At 35.3% G+C, this 16,646-nt stretch overlaps 1 protein-coding gene across 1 annotated transcript in view; it reads right to left on the minus strand.

Annotated features, from left to right (window-relative positions):
• Positions 1-16,646, minus strand: part of EXOC4 (exocyst complex component 4) — a 233,933-nt gene that overhangs the window by 27,550 nt on the left and 189,737 nt on the right. Inside the window, exons 15-16 of the mRNA XM_072399059.1 lie at positions 3,044-3,185; positions 928-1,106 (exon numbers count right to left, since the gene is read on the minus strand). Of these exons, the coding sequence (XP_072255160.1) occupies positions 928-1,106; positions 3,044-3,185 (321 nt within the window). The remainder of the gene's footprint in view (positions 1-927; positions 1,107-3,043; positions 3,186-16,646) is intronic.

Here is a 16,646-nt window from a genome sequence, read left to right on the forward strand (position 1 = left end):
GGTTTTCATTTTTGCATATATCATGTGATGCTTACATTTTATAAATACAGAAAAAAAATAAAGCCAAGAAACAGGTGTCAAAACATTGCACACAAAATGAAATCTTTAATTACACTGCAGATCCAAACTGGATTCCTTATTTAGTTACCTATTACTAATATTATTTAGTTACCTATTTAATGCTAAGCATTGCATTATATTAGTTAGTAAGGTTCATTTAAAAATGTTTGCATATCACGTACATGACATGATTTTATAGGAGCTGTGTTGCAATGTGTTTTACATAAGCTGCAGAGCATTGTGGATGCAATTCTGGAAAAAAAATTCTTAGAATATGTCTTCTGTTGTCTTCATAAAATGTTGTGACCTTGATACATACACATAAACAGACATATAGTACCTACACACAGATAATGAAAGCATCAATGTCCATCCTGCCTGTGAGGAATCCCTACCACTAGTACAGTCTCCTCCTTCCACAGCTAAAGACTGCTGTACATTTCACATGTAGACATGCTAGCAATGATTGCAGATAAGGGGGAATTCTTGTAGTGCACATTGGTTGATTTTTAAGGACAGTACACAATAAAAGAACACAAACACCATAGAGCTATAATGTAAATGGTCTCCAATTAAAGCAAACCATGTTTTATGACTTTGCATTTTGGCTGTGTTGAATAGCACAACCCATTGCTTGTGGTGTGAATACATTCTTACATTGACCTGATAGTTTAACATTGAAAATATAGAACATATTTTCATGAACCAGCAATCTGTTATTCTTTTAAAAAGTTTCATTCAATTTTTGGCAATAGCCAACAAAATACAGGGTGTTGAATATGTAACCTAATGTTTATTTTTAACTTATTGTTCCCGACTTTTTCAATGTTTTAATTTAATGACATTAACAAAATCATGATTATTTACCTTCAAAGATGTACTGGAACTTGTGTTGCTGTAGACTGGCACCCATGGCCTCCTCTATGCCACTTATATCTTTATTGAGCCGCACAACAAGTGGATCATAGTCCATGCTCTCGGCATTGGCTACAATGGCGTAGTTCCCTTGCTTGGCCAAAGGAATAAGATAGTGAAAGCAGTGAACTCTGAAACAGAACAAACAATAGAAATGTTTTACAAAGCAGCCCATTACTAACTTCCTCACAGCTGTCATTCAAATGTCATTTTCACAATTTTCCTAATAAATGCTGTAAATATCATGCAGGCAGCACAATATATATACTATTTCCATAAACCACAGTATTAGGGGCAGCTAATGTTTTGTAGCTTAGGGAAAATTTCATTTATAGTTGCTTTTAAGGATGTGGTGCCAGAGGTCACATTTTCCATAACTCTAGCCATGTTGCTGCAACAGATTTTAATTTACCTGAATGGAGTTTCTCAAAGATCACCTGAAAAATAGAGACTGTGATTGATGCCTTCACAGTACACTCTGTTCAGTCTGTTAATTTCAAGCAGCAAGAAAGAGAATTCTCTTATGAAAGCCTGACTCCCTGGGTCGCACACAAAATGTCAGATGCCTCTCAGCCTAGAACATTTCACACAGGCTTTGGAGACGCTTTTCCTAGATTAACTTTTCAGAAACCTCCCTATTATATGGAACTTGTAATAGAAATCTTTTGGGGAATGACTGCAGCAATCTGCACTTTATGTGTAAACACAACTTTTATCCTAATTAATCCTTTTTTTTATATTTCAATCATTTAGGGCATGATGACTTTTAGATGACTTTTTAGATATTATTATTACTATTATTACACAGAATTTATATAGTGGCAACATAATACACAGCGCTGTACAAAGTCTGTAATCATGTCACTAGCTGTCCCTCAAAGGGGCCCACAATCTAATGTCCCTACCACAGTCATATGTCTTTAATACAGTCCAAGGTCAATTTTTTTGCCAGAAGCCAATTAACCTAACTGCATGTTTCTAACCTGCAAACTCCATGCAGATAGTGTCCTGGCAAAGATTCGAACCTGGGACCTAGCGCTGCTAGAGTTAGAGGCTAGAGTGCTACCTCTGAGCCACCTGCTTCATCACTTTTACGATTTCTCCCATTTTTTGCTACTTATTTTGTTACTTCTGTTAGTAAAAAAGACCCTACTTGGTTGGAGTCAGGTGGGCCGGAGTGCACTGTCCTCCCTTTTAGTAACTCTGCAACTCAAAGGTCCAGCAATTTCAAAGACCTTTCTTTTCAAAGGAGGACCTGTGGTGCACCCTATACACTTTTTTTGTGTTTGCACTTTTTTGTTCACAATGCACTCAGGACAGTGATCATGTAATTGCTATTTGTACAAGGTAGTAGCTGAGTTTGAAAAGTCTTTGGTACAAATAATGGATGTATATCCATCATGGCTATCAATGTTTAAATAAAAGTTACAGTAAAGTCCACTACTAGAAAAATGTTTAAATCCTTCATTGGCACCTTGATTACAAAAGCATTATTTGAATGTGGTACCTATCAATTTTTGTTTAAAAGTAGTATAATCAAGTTTGCAATAGTTAAAATACTAGTTTGAGTGATAAGTCATATCTCCCCTATAAAAAGAATGATTTCAACTGTGTAATTGATATTCTTACTATACTCCAAAAATCCTTGCTTGGAAACATGCACTGAATAATCCTAGTTGGAGTTTGCTGCTACCTTTGGTTAGAAAGATTTACTCCGACTTAATGTTAAGGTGACAAAGGTTTCAACATACAGCATGTGAAGCAAAATACATAACACAAACAGAACATTGACAACTTTTATTTCTGTCTATGCTTCTGTTGATGGTTTTTCCTTCACTTCTTGTATGGTGAAACTTCCTTCAAGTGAAAGGAAGTGGAAATATCACCAATATCCCCACACAATAGTAAAAACATGACATTGTAACTAAACATTACATTTTAATTTAGTTTTTACTGGGGCTAAAAATCATAACAGTGATTTTTAAAAGGAGCAAGAGATATGTGTATTTGTATAACTAAAAAAAGGTCTGTTTTGTAACATAAACTTGTGGAAAGAAATCTAACATACCTGACTTCCAAATGCAAAACCAGGAGGCAACGGTCAGACATATCTAGGAAGGATTTGGCCAGCTCATTCAGTGTCTGCAATATCATTTCAGAAACAGCAGGGATATCCACACTGGAAAGACTGTCCGAACCAGGAGACATTGCTACAATGTAGAGAAAAGAAGATATTTTGTTTACAAAGATAGCTATCCGTTCCTCCAACTGTTTCAAATAGCTGCTGAACCCATTTAGAAACACATATATCATTTTCTATTAATAAAAAAAAAAAAAAGCACGTAAATTGTTAGTATTAGATGTAAAATGAAAGCGGTACAATTAACAAAAGCAGGCTTGTTAAAACACAACAAAAACAACGGCACACACTTCCATTAAATAATTCAGCATGTAACAAGATAAAATCAAATCACATATGTTTAAAAGTCTGTGAACATTTATTAACATGTAAACCCTAACAATGAACCTTTTTTATTTGCTCCTTTTGATAATGATACATTATTTGTAAACCCTAAAAAATATGCTTCCATTATTGGCTCCATTTGTTAATTATACTATTGCAAAGTATTTTTTCAGTTTTTTAGGTAAAAAAAAAATCATAGAAATGTACAATTGTCCTGTGCCACACTTCCTGTGTTATCTCAAGGAGACTTTAGTGATTATAATATTCAATAATATTCGGAGATGAATCAAAAATATGCATTGGCCAAGTAGATCATGCTAGAACTCTTTTTCAGTGCTCCTTCAATGCAACAAATGAAGATAACTTTCTGAAGAAAACAAGTGAATTTTTATACTTTAAATATTACAAAGATGGTCTGTCAACTATATAGGAAAGTTAAAACCTGATTGCACATGGTTTTTTATTAGTGAAGTCCTTGCAATTATCATTTTTTCAGATAATTAAAAAAAATCTCTTTTTGGGTTTAAAAAAAGCAATTTAGTGTTTAGCTTCTTCCATTAATATCTACGTCAAATGATTTGTTCAGATTGTCTAAAGGTTAAGGTGTAACAAAACATGGGGGCTGGGTATACAAAACCATGTAGTAAAACCTAGAGACACAGAGCAGAAATGGCTGTGGCTTAACTGAACAAACATGGGAACTGAAGTCCCCGATTTAAAGGTGTAGAACAATTAATTGTGTAAATTGTTGTTATACAGGTAGTCCCTTGGTTAAGGACATCCAACCTATGGACGCCTTCTAGATACAAATAGGGCTTCGCTGTGCAGAATGGAGGCTGGAGGGGGCGGTTTGCATGACTTACAGAAGAAATCTTTTGTTAAACACAGCTGAGGCTGATCTAAGGGGGTCAGCCCTTTCTACAGCCCCTTGTAAAGCTGCGTACACACGGCAAATTTTTCTCTCCCGATAATCGGTATTGGCCAATTATCGGGCGAAAATCTGCCGTGTGTACAGTCGGTCGTCGTCCATCGTCCGACGACCATCCTGGCGGATCCATGGACGATGGACGACGACCGATCCTAATGAAAGGGAAGTGGGAGAGCACGCAGCAGGGTGCCGCTCCGTCGCTCTCCCCCTCCCCTCTCCATAGAGCATGAACGGTGCTGTATGTACAGCATCGTTCATGCATCGTGGAGTCTTTTCTCGTTGGAAAGGATCGTGAAAGATCCTTTCCAACGAGAAAAATTGCAGGTGTGTACGCAGCTTAACTCTTTAACCTCCCTGGCTTTCAGCTTTAATTCAGTGAATTGAACAAAAAGATTGCATAAAAATGAGAGGAACTAAAGCCTTTTTTTAACACAATCACTTCATTCCAGGGGTTCAAAGTTATTAGACAAATTATGTAATCATGAACATCACCAGATGCTGGGTTTCCTCCTTTTTATTGCTCTGCCAGGCCTTTATTGCAGCGGCTTTCAGTTGCTGTTTGTTTGTGGGCCTTTCTGTCCGAAGTTTATAGTCTTCAGCAAGTGAAATGCATGCTCAATTGGGTTCAGATCAGGTGAGTGACTTGGCTATTCAAGCATATTCCACTTCTTAGCTTTATTAAGTTCCTGAGTTGCTTTGGCTGTATGTTTTGGGTCATTGTCCATCTGTATTATGAAACACCTCCCAATCAATGTGACTGCATTTAGCTGGATTTAAGCAGACAGTATGTCTCTGAACACCTCAGAATTCATTCAGCTGCTTCTGTCCTGTGTCACATCATAGATAAACACTAGTGTCCCAGTGCCACTGGCAGCCATGCACGCCCAAGCCATCACACTGCCTCCGCTATGTTTTACAGATGATGTGCTATGCTTTGGATTGTGAGCTGTACCACGCCTTTTCCATACCTTTTTCTTGCCATCATTTTGGTAAAGGTTGATCTTGGCTTCATCTGTCCAAGTAATGTTTTTCCAGAACTGTGCTGGCTTTTTTAGTTGTATTTTTTTTTTTTTTTTTTTTAGCAAAGTCCAATCTAGCCTTTCTATTCTTGAGGCTTATGAGTGGCTTGCACCTTGCAGTGCACCCTCTGTTATTACTTTCATGCAGTCTTCTCTTTATGGTAGACTTGGATATCGATACGCCTACTTCCTGGAGAGTGTTTTTCACTTGGTTGGCTGTTGTGAAGGGGTTTCAATTCACCATGGAAATGATTCTGCAATCATCCACCACTGTTGTCTTCTGTGGACGTCCAGGTCTTTTGGCGTTGCTGAGTTCACCAGTGCTTTGTTTCTTTCTCATGATGTACCAAACTGTAGATTTTGGTACTCCTAATGTAGCAATTTCTCGGATGGGTTTTTTCTGTTTTTGTAGCTTAAGGATGGCTTGTTTCACTTGCATGGAGAGCTCCCTTGACCGCATGTTGTCTGCTCACAGCAAAATCTTCCACATACAAGAACCCCCCCCCCCCCAAATCAACTCCAGGCCTTTTATCTGCTTAATTGATAATGATTTAATGAAGGAAATGCCCACACCAACCCATGAAATGGCCTTTGAGTCGATTGTCCAATTACTTTTGAGCCCCTGAAATGTAGTGATTGTGTAAAAAAAAAAAATACGCCAGGGAGGTAATGACCAAGACAAACTCTGCAGTTGTTTCTTTTTGCATGTCAAAGCACAGTTTGCTCCAGAAGTTAATAAATATCTAGGCTCCATAAAGTTTTTTTTTTTGCTTTGTTTGTGATTACCTCAGTGAGGGTTGTATACTGCAGGCATGTCCAAAGTCCAGCCTGGGGGCCCACTGCGCCCCATGTTTAGATTTCCACTGGCCCGCAGCCTCTGTCATAAAATCAATAATATGCAGCCCCCCAGCACTGTTGACCACAATATAAAATACATGCGTACAAAAAAGCTATTTGATATTTCATTAGAGTTGATCAACTGCCTTGCAATTATCGTCTCACTACTTGGCGGGCATTATCGGCATAAGGTGAGTCCCCGTGTGTGCACAGGGAATCAGCTACGTCATTATTGTGGGCATAAGCTGTGCGGGACCCGCACGCACCATGCTCACTCACATTCCAAAACTGTGCTCCGCATGGAGCCTGCACTGACACCGGACTCCCTTCACAGGGAATCCCTCACTTCACCCGGTTGGGTGTGTGCTGTGTGGGAACCGCGCAGGCTAGGCCCACACTAACCCTGAGTACGTGCTGAATGGTCAGCCCCCACACATTTTCACCTAACCAAATCTAGCCCTCTTTGCAAAAAGTTTGGACACCCCTGGTATACAGTAACAGACACCATGCTGCCTAATAATATGTTGGGACATCTGTCCTAATTGCATTTATTAAAATAATGTACCTGCTCTGACTTACATACAAATTCAACCTAACAACAAACCTACAGTCCCTATCTCATATGTAACTCGGGGACTACCTATATGCTCAATTCAGACCTATCACCAAAATGTTTACTTTACAAAAAAGGGTAGATAACTGCAGCAGTAAAGACATAATTGGAGTGCAGAGCATCCTGGAATACCTATTGTCATACAAAAAAAGCTTCTGGCAGCTCATTCTGCCCGAGATCAGGCATGCGCAGAAGGGGGCTTTTCCCTACATGGGAAAAAAATGCTGATCTCGAGCATGCATAGTGAGATTTTGAAGTAGGGTAATAGTTTAGGATTGTTTGCTTATACATGTTTAAATGTTGTTGTAAACACTGTTTTCATGAGTGCTTGTTGGCATGTTCTTTCTTCTTGGTAGACATTGTATATCTTCCTTTCACAAAAAATATACACATTACACCTTGATATTGTATACATGCTTACACTCCCTCAAAAATGAATGAAGAACAACTAGGTTGTTGGAAAGAAAGCACTAGATTCAGCAATTAGAAACAGACAACAAACACTGTCAGTAGGATGTATGCAATTGCAAATATTAGTTGTGTCTATGTACTGTATAGATACACCTTAATATAGTGAAAGGGGATTTAATTGACAGATGATGAAAAGCACAAAGGGACAATGTCTGATTCATCCAGAGTGAAACGTAGAAAAGTTGAACTGAGAACAAAGTGTAAACTACTGTCAAAGGCACAGAAGAAGCAAATGTTTGTTTTTAATTATCTTGGTGTTTGAGTCAAACTTTACTAGGAACCATTTCAGATTTCTAGCTCTGTGTAACTCATAATTCATTCATTATGTCTAATAATATTATTAATTGGGTTTCTTAGGAAACATGACAGTAACCATTAGCATTCCATATTCTATCTTTTCTAGTTGAGAAAATGCAAAACTACAATATATGTTTTGAAATTAGTTTCACTGTATTTTGTGACAATAAAATAAATTAGGCAATTATTGTTTAAATTATAGAGAGATAAAGAAGCAAAAAATAGTACTACTAATAATAAAAACAGTACTAGATGAATTTTGTAAAACTGAAAAGCAACATTCTGCTATTATGGGTAAGATCCAGTTGTGGGTAAGCTTGGACATTCTAGCTAACCAGCAGTGAATAGTGTCAGTAGAAGGCTTCCATGGGCTTAAGCATCATTACCAATTTTATCTTTTGCTCTGCTGTGCATACTAGGATATATATTGTAGAAGGGTAGTAAAATATTTACAACTAATAAAATGTCTAGTCTAGTACATTACAGCTGCATACAATACTAAAAGAATCCTAAAACAATACCAAAAAACAATGTCCCTACAAACTAACAATATAGTGAAACAGTATCTTATACAAAGGGCTGCAACTGATTTTGCCACCTAATGTCATAAGTTGCAACAATCATGTGCTATTTCAGTCCCCATTTTTTTCCTTGACATGCAAAGATTTCTTCAGTTTCAAAAAATTAGTAGTATTTTATGACAACTAGACAATGTGAATCTTTTTCTGCTCTATAGGACCATATAAAAAAGCAATTTTTAGTAATTTAAAGTAACTAACAGTAAAGAAATGGATGCGGATATTAGACATTGTCCTCACTGAAGGGAAAATCTGCTTGAGACAAGCCAAAGAGTCATGTTTGTATCATGTGTTTTTTAATCTCTTATGTTAACCATACCAAGTAATGATAACTAATTGACCATATTTTGTTTGGGTTGTCATTTAGCATTGACTTTTGGTAATGTTTAATGAATATATTTTCCAGCATATTAAAAAATGTGTCTTAAAATGGCAAAATTTCACTAAAATGGCATTTATGTGGGGAAATCTGAAGTTGATCTGGTTTTGCATGGGATAAACACAATACTTTGTCAATAAGTAATGAATGATCTGCCTGGGTACAGTTTCATAAATCATGGGACGAAATTTGCATACATATATCCAATAAAAGGCTTGCTGTATACTTGTAACGTTAACTGAAATGGAAACAAAATATGGATACTCTGAAAACATAATTATCAAACATGCATGCAGTTTTACCCATGATACAGTGGAGATTCCATTAAATAAGAGTAGTGATAAGCAGCACCCACTATCACTTCAGTAAACAGTGATGATTGAGAGAGTTCAGACTGTCACCTGTGATAAAAAGCCCACTAAACACTCTATTAGTTTTTCATTTGCTGAATTAATGTTCTTTACGGCCCGTGTGTGCCGCTTGTTTAATGAATTGTCTCGTTAAAACTGCCTGCAGTGCTGTTGGGCTGCGTCTGCTTCAAGGCATAAATTCAGACGAGAAATGAGCCATTGTAAAGAGGACATAACTCCTCTGGATTTGTACTTCTATGATTGTGCAGCTCCAGGAAAAAATGAAATATTCGTAAAAACAAAGATTTCTAAAATCAAGCTTGCCATTTGTATGCTTTAAAACTTCATGGTCTGCCAGTGTAGATACAGAAATACCTACAACGTGATCTGAAATATAGTTCTGCAATTGATATCCACAAGACAGCTTCTACCTTTTCTCATCTCTCTCTTAATAGCATTCAGGCCAGGGTACATTGTTGGCCATATTTTTATATTACTAAAAGGGTGATCCACTTTTTTATCAGTAGCAATGAGTAATGATTCTTAAAAGTAAAAGTACCTTGTTTAAAAAATGTCCAGCCAAAAAAAAATATATAGATTTACATAGCTTTAATGATTTGATTTTGTATATGCTGCTTTCTGTAATGTATACATCATCTCCCCAAGGAAATCCAACAAGCAAATTATAAGCGTTTTTTATATGAAAGATGAATGGAATTCTTAATTCCAGCAACACAGTAAGAACTGTTTTTTGTGAACTGCTTGACTGAATATGTTTTGGGAAGAAAAAAATGGCGGATTTAATTTATTATTTAGCAAAGGGCTAGTGGACACTGGTATTTGAGATTAGTTTAAACTTTTTTTTGTTTTATACACATAAATGTGAAAGCAAAGATGTTCTGGGCAGGGTCCTCTCCTCGTCATGTGTCTGTATCTGTCACTTGCAACCCTATTTAATGTACAGCGATGAACTATTTGTTGTTGCATTGTAAACACTGTTTATTATTAATAATATTAATTATAATAATAATAAAGGCAATATATATTTAAATTATATGTAAAAAAGTATAGTTACCAGGCACTGGGCACTTCAGTACGAATAGCTTTCAAATGAAAGATACAGAAAAGCGGTGTAGATTGTGATCGCTCAAGGGCAAGGTTCTCCCCCTATAGTTTATTTCAGTTACTGTGTGTTTTTAGAAATTGTCTGTATTAGTACTCTCTAAATCATTAATAATAATTATATTTTTTTACAGTTAAACGTTGTATTGTGAGAACAACTAGGGGAAAAAATCACTAGGGGGAAAGTAGAACTGTTTTTACATTGTCTGGGACCTTCGTTTCCCATTATTTTTCTGACAGATATAAATTCATTCCTGCATATAGGGGCTATCATTCTTATATACCTTTTCATACTATAGTGCCAGACCATTTACAAGATTCCATATTGTATGCCATGTGAAATAAACACATGACAATAACCAATAAAAATATAGATTGTAAATCCAAACCCTTGTAAAAAAAAACATTTGTGAATTAACTGGACTGCATAGCAATATGAAGATATTTTCTTATCTTTATTTTTAGGGGACTTTTTATTTAGCAGCGAATCTGACATTCACCTAAACATTCCTTGGTTGAGTCCACATGTTTTAATGCCAGCACATGATCATCTACAAGTGAAGGTTTCAGGGAATGACAGATTCAATGCTTTATGAATAGACCCCTTAATGTTCTAAGTAATACTGAGGAATTGTTGTCATATTGAGCCCAATACAATACAAATCGTAAAGAACTTGGTATATAGATGCATGTACAAGAATCTGATACAGATTTGGCTGAAATACTTTTCTGCTACAAACACAATGCATAAGGTTTATTTAGCAAAATGATCAATTTACATAAATAATCACATATTCCATTGATCAAGTCTTTGTTACTATACTATATACCTATACTGTATGGGAAAGGTTTTAATTCGAAATTTCAAAAAAGTTAATCGATTCAAAAAGGTCTCAAAAGTGAGTAACCATATTATAGCTTATAGCCCTTTTTCTCATGGCATCATAATACATTCTCTCTAAACGTGCTAGTTAAACATGGTACAGCTACTAAAACATGATTCTCTCTGCTTTGAGAGTGGAAACCTGCCAATTTAGCTGAGGGTATGCAGAGATGAGATTACACATAAGGAGGATCTTCCTTCCAGCATTAAAGTTTCTTTAAAAAAAAATCTATGAAACAAGGTTCTGTTGGAAGACTTTTAAGACCTGGTGGCATATAGACATCACCTGAACCCTGTCTATAGTTTTTTTTTCCCAACAAACCTACTGTGACTGATTAAACCAAGATTAACACCTAAAACATTAAGGGGATCTTGATATACTAGAGAGGTACCATAACACCTTTTCAAGCAAATACTCATCCATAATGCATATTCTATTCTTCTAGGCCCTCTCCAAGCTCTGAACCTGTTGAGTAGTAGTGACAATCTATCTAAACTATGTTAGTTTGTGCTGTGGAATGGGAAATAATTATATTTATATAATTATATTTATTAAAATAAAGTCATAATTTAAGCTGTAACACCATAGTGTAGGACTTTGCCAGCAGGTGTGTAATATTTACTAAATATTATTTTCCTCTATGTAATCTCTTATCTACAGTACGTGGCATACAAATGTGCTTGATGGTGCATTTTTTAGAACCCATTATATATTATATATTTATAGATGTTAAAAAAACGGGTCTATCAAGCTCAACAGCTTGCATTTACACCAGATAAAGCCAGATACATATGGCTTTAATGGATTTATAGTAACTGAAACTTCCCAGTATGTCATAGTAACTCATCTTTAACTAGTTATTTATGTTAAACGTATTCCATAATTTAATATTTTCCATGAATTTATTCTCCCTTGAGATGAGACGCTTAGGAGGGGATATGATCACCCTGTATAAATATTTAAATGGTCCAAATAGAGAACCCTCCTCCCAACTATTCACTTTAAGATCGTTACAAAGGACAAGGGAGCATTATTTGCGTCTGGAGGAAAAGAAGGTTAAGCTCTGGATAAGGAAGGGATTCTTCACTGTTAGGTCAGTGAAAATGTGAAATAGTCTACCTCAGGAAGTAGTTTCAGCAACTACAATAGATCGCTTTAGGAAAAAGCTGGAAGCTTTTCTAGAAGGACAGAATAAAACTGAACATTAAAGCTTTAAAGCTAAGATAACAGAGACCCTTCATCCAGGGAACATGCGGTTGCCTCAGGAAGGAATTTTTTCCCCTGTTGAAGCAAATTGTAACAGAGTTTTTTTTGTCTTCCTCTGGATCAACTATGTCCATAGAGTTTTATATATGGGAAATGTTTATTTCCCTAGGGGTTTGAGTTGATAGACTTATGTCTTTTTTCAACCTGACTTTCTATGTAACTATGTAATAACAGGTATAAAATACATGGATTCCTTAATCGTTCATATTTCCAGTTAAATGTATGAATCACAGTTTCTAGAAACTGATCATTGGGAATGGTAAAATCCAGAAACATTATTCATACAACAGTCCGTCTAATACAGCCAATGTGATCTAACACCTCACATTCACAGCAGTGGATTTTTCAAAAAGACATCCACGATGGACATAGAAGATCATTCTATCTATATGTGCTGCTTCTTGACAAAACAGAAAATAAAGGAACCTTGAAATTATCTCCATAATCTTGTTCTACATATTTAAAAAAAAAAAATTTTGAGAAGAATTTAAAGAAAAGTAAGCAATGGCCCATCCATTATTAATGTGTTTTGTATTTTCAAAATGTTAATTGTAAGAAAAAAAGAAATATAATACCACTGAGTGTGTAATGATCTGTGACTCACAGCAGATCAGTTTATAGACAGAGGAACTCATTAATTAGCATAAAGCATCCCTGTAGTCAAATGAAATGATATATTGTTTTAACCCTTACTATGGCACACTTAGCTGTTTGGAGAATAATTGGGAACAATATAAAACAATTGCTTACATTTTTATTTCAGTTTTAGTCTGTATCTACTGTATCATGACTATTGTATCATAACCATACTGTGGCATTCTATCCTCTAAACCAAAGGGAATAATTTCTCTAATTTTGATAAAAAGCCCATCATCAAGTTTCTAAATGTTGATATAGATGTTAAAGTACTATGGCTGCCTAGTATTATAATTGCAATTAGTCTACCATAATTTTAAACAGAAGAGTAACATTGCTCTACAAATTTAAAACAAAAAGTGTGTGAGTGTATTATGAAAAATTCTGAAAATGTAATCTTCAATAAAAACATCAAAAAGTAAAACTATATTAGATACTGTCATAAAGTAAACATTATGTAAACATTTCTATATTTTTTTTATAAAAGCTGCAGCCAAGGAGGAAACAATTCAGAGGACTGTAGTAGAAGACAGAAGATTGGTCACCAAGAAGGATATCCTCACTTTTTCACTTTAGTCCAATTCACCACTAGATTGTTATTGTCATACATCTTTGTTTCACCTTAGAGTTAGACATACTAAATGCTTCTAACAATCTTCTGTCTAAACACTTTTTTGCCACATGGACAGCAAATTCAAATCATTTAATTGAACTCACTTATGTTTAATTTGTTGAGCCTCTACCTACATTCTAGTACACATAATTGTGCAACATAAAAAAGTTGCAGGGAACACTAGGCCTTTCAAGGAAATTTCTAAAACTTTTAGAAACTCAAACTGTACTACTAATGGACAATATATAGAGTGGGGGTATGCTCCAACTCTGGCCATACCTTTGTTTTTTCTTGTTTTATTCCTTTTTTTAAAGATATTTTTAAAGATTTTTTTTTTTTTTATGTTTTATAAAAAAAAAAATGTTAATATTAAATTTATAAAATTTTGGACATATTTCGGTGAGTTATGCGGTAATTCAGTGAATTATAAGTAATTATTGAGTAATTCGGTGAATTATAGCCTACAATCTAAAATAAATTTCCCCTATTTAATGTACAGCGCTGCGTAATATGTTGGCGCTATATAAATCCTGTTTAATATTAATAATAATAATAAATTTCCATGCAAAAAATTTTACACTTTTTGCATGGAAGTACAGAAGTTTGGAAAGAATTAGAATACCCGGTGTTCACTTACGCGTCCCTCGGCTGATGATGTCCGTGCATGCGCCCGTCGATGGGGGTCGTAGCGGGAAATTCAAATATTTTGTAATGGATTCAATACAAAGTCCTGTATCCAATCCAATCCAAAATAATACAAAATATATTTATGTGGTTTTGTCTATAGGTATGTGACGTTGGACTGTTGGACACTAGGGAGGTGTTTTAATACCGAATTATCGCATTTTCAGTATTTTTCATTTATTTATGTATTCTTGTTTAAGCTGATTTTTGTGTATTTTATTTAATTTTATTAAAAGTAATTTTTTTTTTTTTTACATGATTGTGTGTTTCAAACATTTTTTATATTCATGATATCTACTAGACCCCAGTTCGGACATATTTCTGTAAGTTACAGGTCTACAATTTAAAAAAAAAAATTCATGAAAAACAGTGTACCGCTTTTGGTACAGAAATCTAGACATCAGTGTAACGCCCAGGTGGTTAATGTCACGTAACATCCCTCTCTTTCAATCACAAGTGTTGTGTGCACATTGCACTCCATAGTATACAAAATAATATTTAAAATGAAGGTTAGGTTTGAAGTATTACAATCAGTTCCCTTTGGTGCACTAAAAGCAGAAACTGTATTCCAAATTAATACATCCCCTAAGCTGGTTGCACATTGGTGACGACAGATTGTAGTATGTGGTCGTGGAATATCAGTAGCACAATGCTCCAAATTTCTACATGCTATGCTGCATTTTTGCATGCTAATCGCTGTGTAATCACTAGCAATTAGTGTCTGGGCAGTCAAAACAAAGGTCACTATTGCAGATGTGGCCAGTATGCACCCACAACCTTAGTATTCTAATATATACTAACAATATATACTAACAAACTAGCCATCCAATCCTTTTCACAGCATTATAACAGTGATCACAATAATCAGCATAATGCAGAAGAATAATCAGAAGCAATTACATGCTGTTATTTTCTTAGCAAAAGGATATTAAGATACCCAAAAAACATGATATACTTACTCTATCAACAACACGGATGTTTACAGCATAAAAATGGTCTTTGTTCCTCATTCACAACTGAGACCATAGCCTTTACACCACAATGTAATTGTTAAAAGGGAGAGATGTTTCTATTCCTTTAAAACACAAGAGGGAAGAAAATGGCTTGTCGCACCTGGCTGCACCAGTAATACAAAATCCAATTGTCAGTGAGGGGAGATAAGAGAAGAGAAGTGGAAGGGCCATCACATCAGCAAACACTAAGTAATGAACAGGGCTGCCACTGTCTGCCATGATAAAACACTCAATTAGCTGCTCTGGTTTTAAATGAGTGATAATTGTGGCAACACAGCAGCGGAAGGTGATTGAATTTTTATCTCTAGCTTGGCGTTTTGACAAGCTGACCATGAGGCAAAGATGTCCCCAGTGTTCAGTAATGTACACATTGTGTGTCTTCGGCTTGTGCCATCGGGAAACCAGATCTGCAAATACTATGTTGATTAAACTCTTAGCAGCAATATTCTCAGCAGATATAGTTAAGTAAGAAAGACATTCACTCTCTTTTAATGCTTTCTCACCATCAGCAACACTATCTGTGAATATTCATAAGTATAACCTGTGTACATAATTATCATTATAATGAATGCTACTAAATATTGCATTATTTCTCAGCATAGTCTGACAACATATTCTTTGCAGTGAAAAAAGCTTATCTGCAATGCATTATTAAAAACATTTCTATAAATGAAATTTTATATTTTATTAGCTTCAGATGATGAAAATATTATCCATGGTGTGGCTACAGGACTGCATTAATTTTATGATATATGGAATGAGCAGACAACTACATTAATTTTAATATTTTAGAATGGTTACTTTCCGACTCGTTTTTTAGGCCTGAGCAGATTAATTTTCTGTACTTAATTCCCAGCCTGGTGAAACCAGGACACTCTACGTGGTTGCTTTGTCAAGTCATTCTTTCACCTTGGAATATAAAAAAAAAAATGAAAAGTGATCCTTAGGTTTTGAATTCTTTACTTCTTCATGACAAAAACAAATTTGCTTTGCTTCTGCCACCTTTTAATATATGTTGTCTAGAGTCACAATATACTGCTAACTTCCCCGATGTCTACATTCATTTCAGGTGAACCTCCAGTTTTGTTGAACCTATTTTAGATCAACAACATAATTTACAAACGATTTGTCAAGCTAGTTCTATATTCTAACCTGCTTCTGCTTTGCACATTACTTCATTGCTCCATTCCATATCCTTTCTATGATATCTTTAAAGAGGTTTTTTTTTTTCCAACGATAATAATTGGAAGTGTGTACGTAGCTTTACTCCAAGAAAACTGAACTTTTTATTTTAACATACCTTCAACATCTTTTAGTACCCTTGACTGAATGTTCTGATCAGCACACTTCTGAAAGTGATGAAGCTTAGCCACTCTTTTTTTATATCCCACAAACTCCTATTGGTCATTAAGGAACCCTTCAAACACAGAACAATATAAATGTACAGGTGCATTTCAATAAATTAGAAAATAATCAAAAGTTAATTTATTTGGGTAATTCAATTCAAAAAGTGAAAC

This window comes from Pyxicephalus adspersus, chromosome 2, assembly GCF_032062135.1.
Source record: "Pyxicephalus adspersus chromosome 2, UCB_Pads_2.0, whole genome shotgun sequence".
Classification (NCBI taxonomy): Eukaryota; Metazoa; Chordata; class Amphibia; order Anura; family Pyxicephalidae; genus Pyxicephalus; species Pyxicephalus adspersus.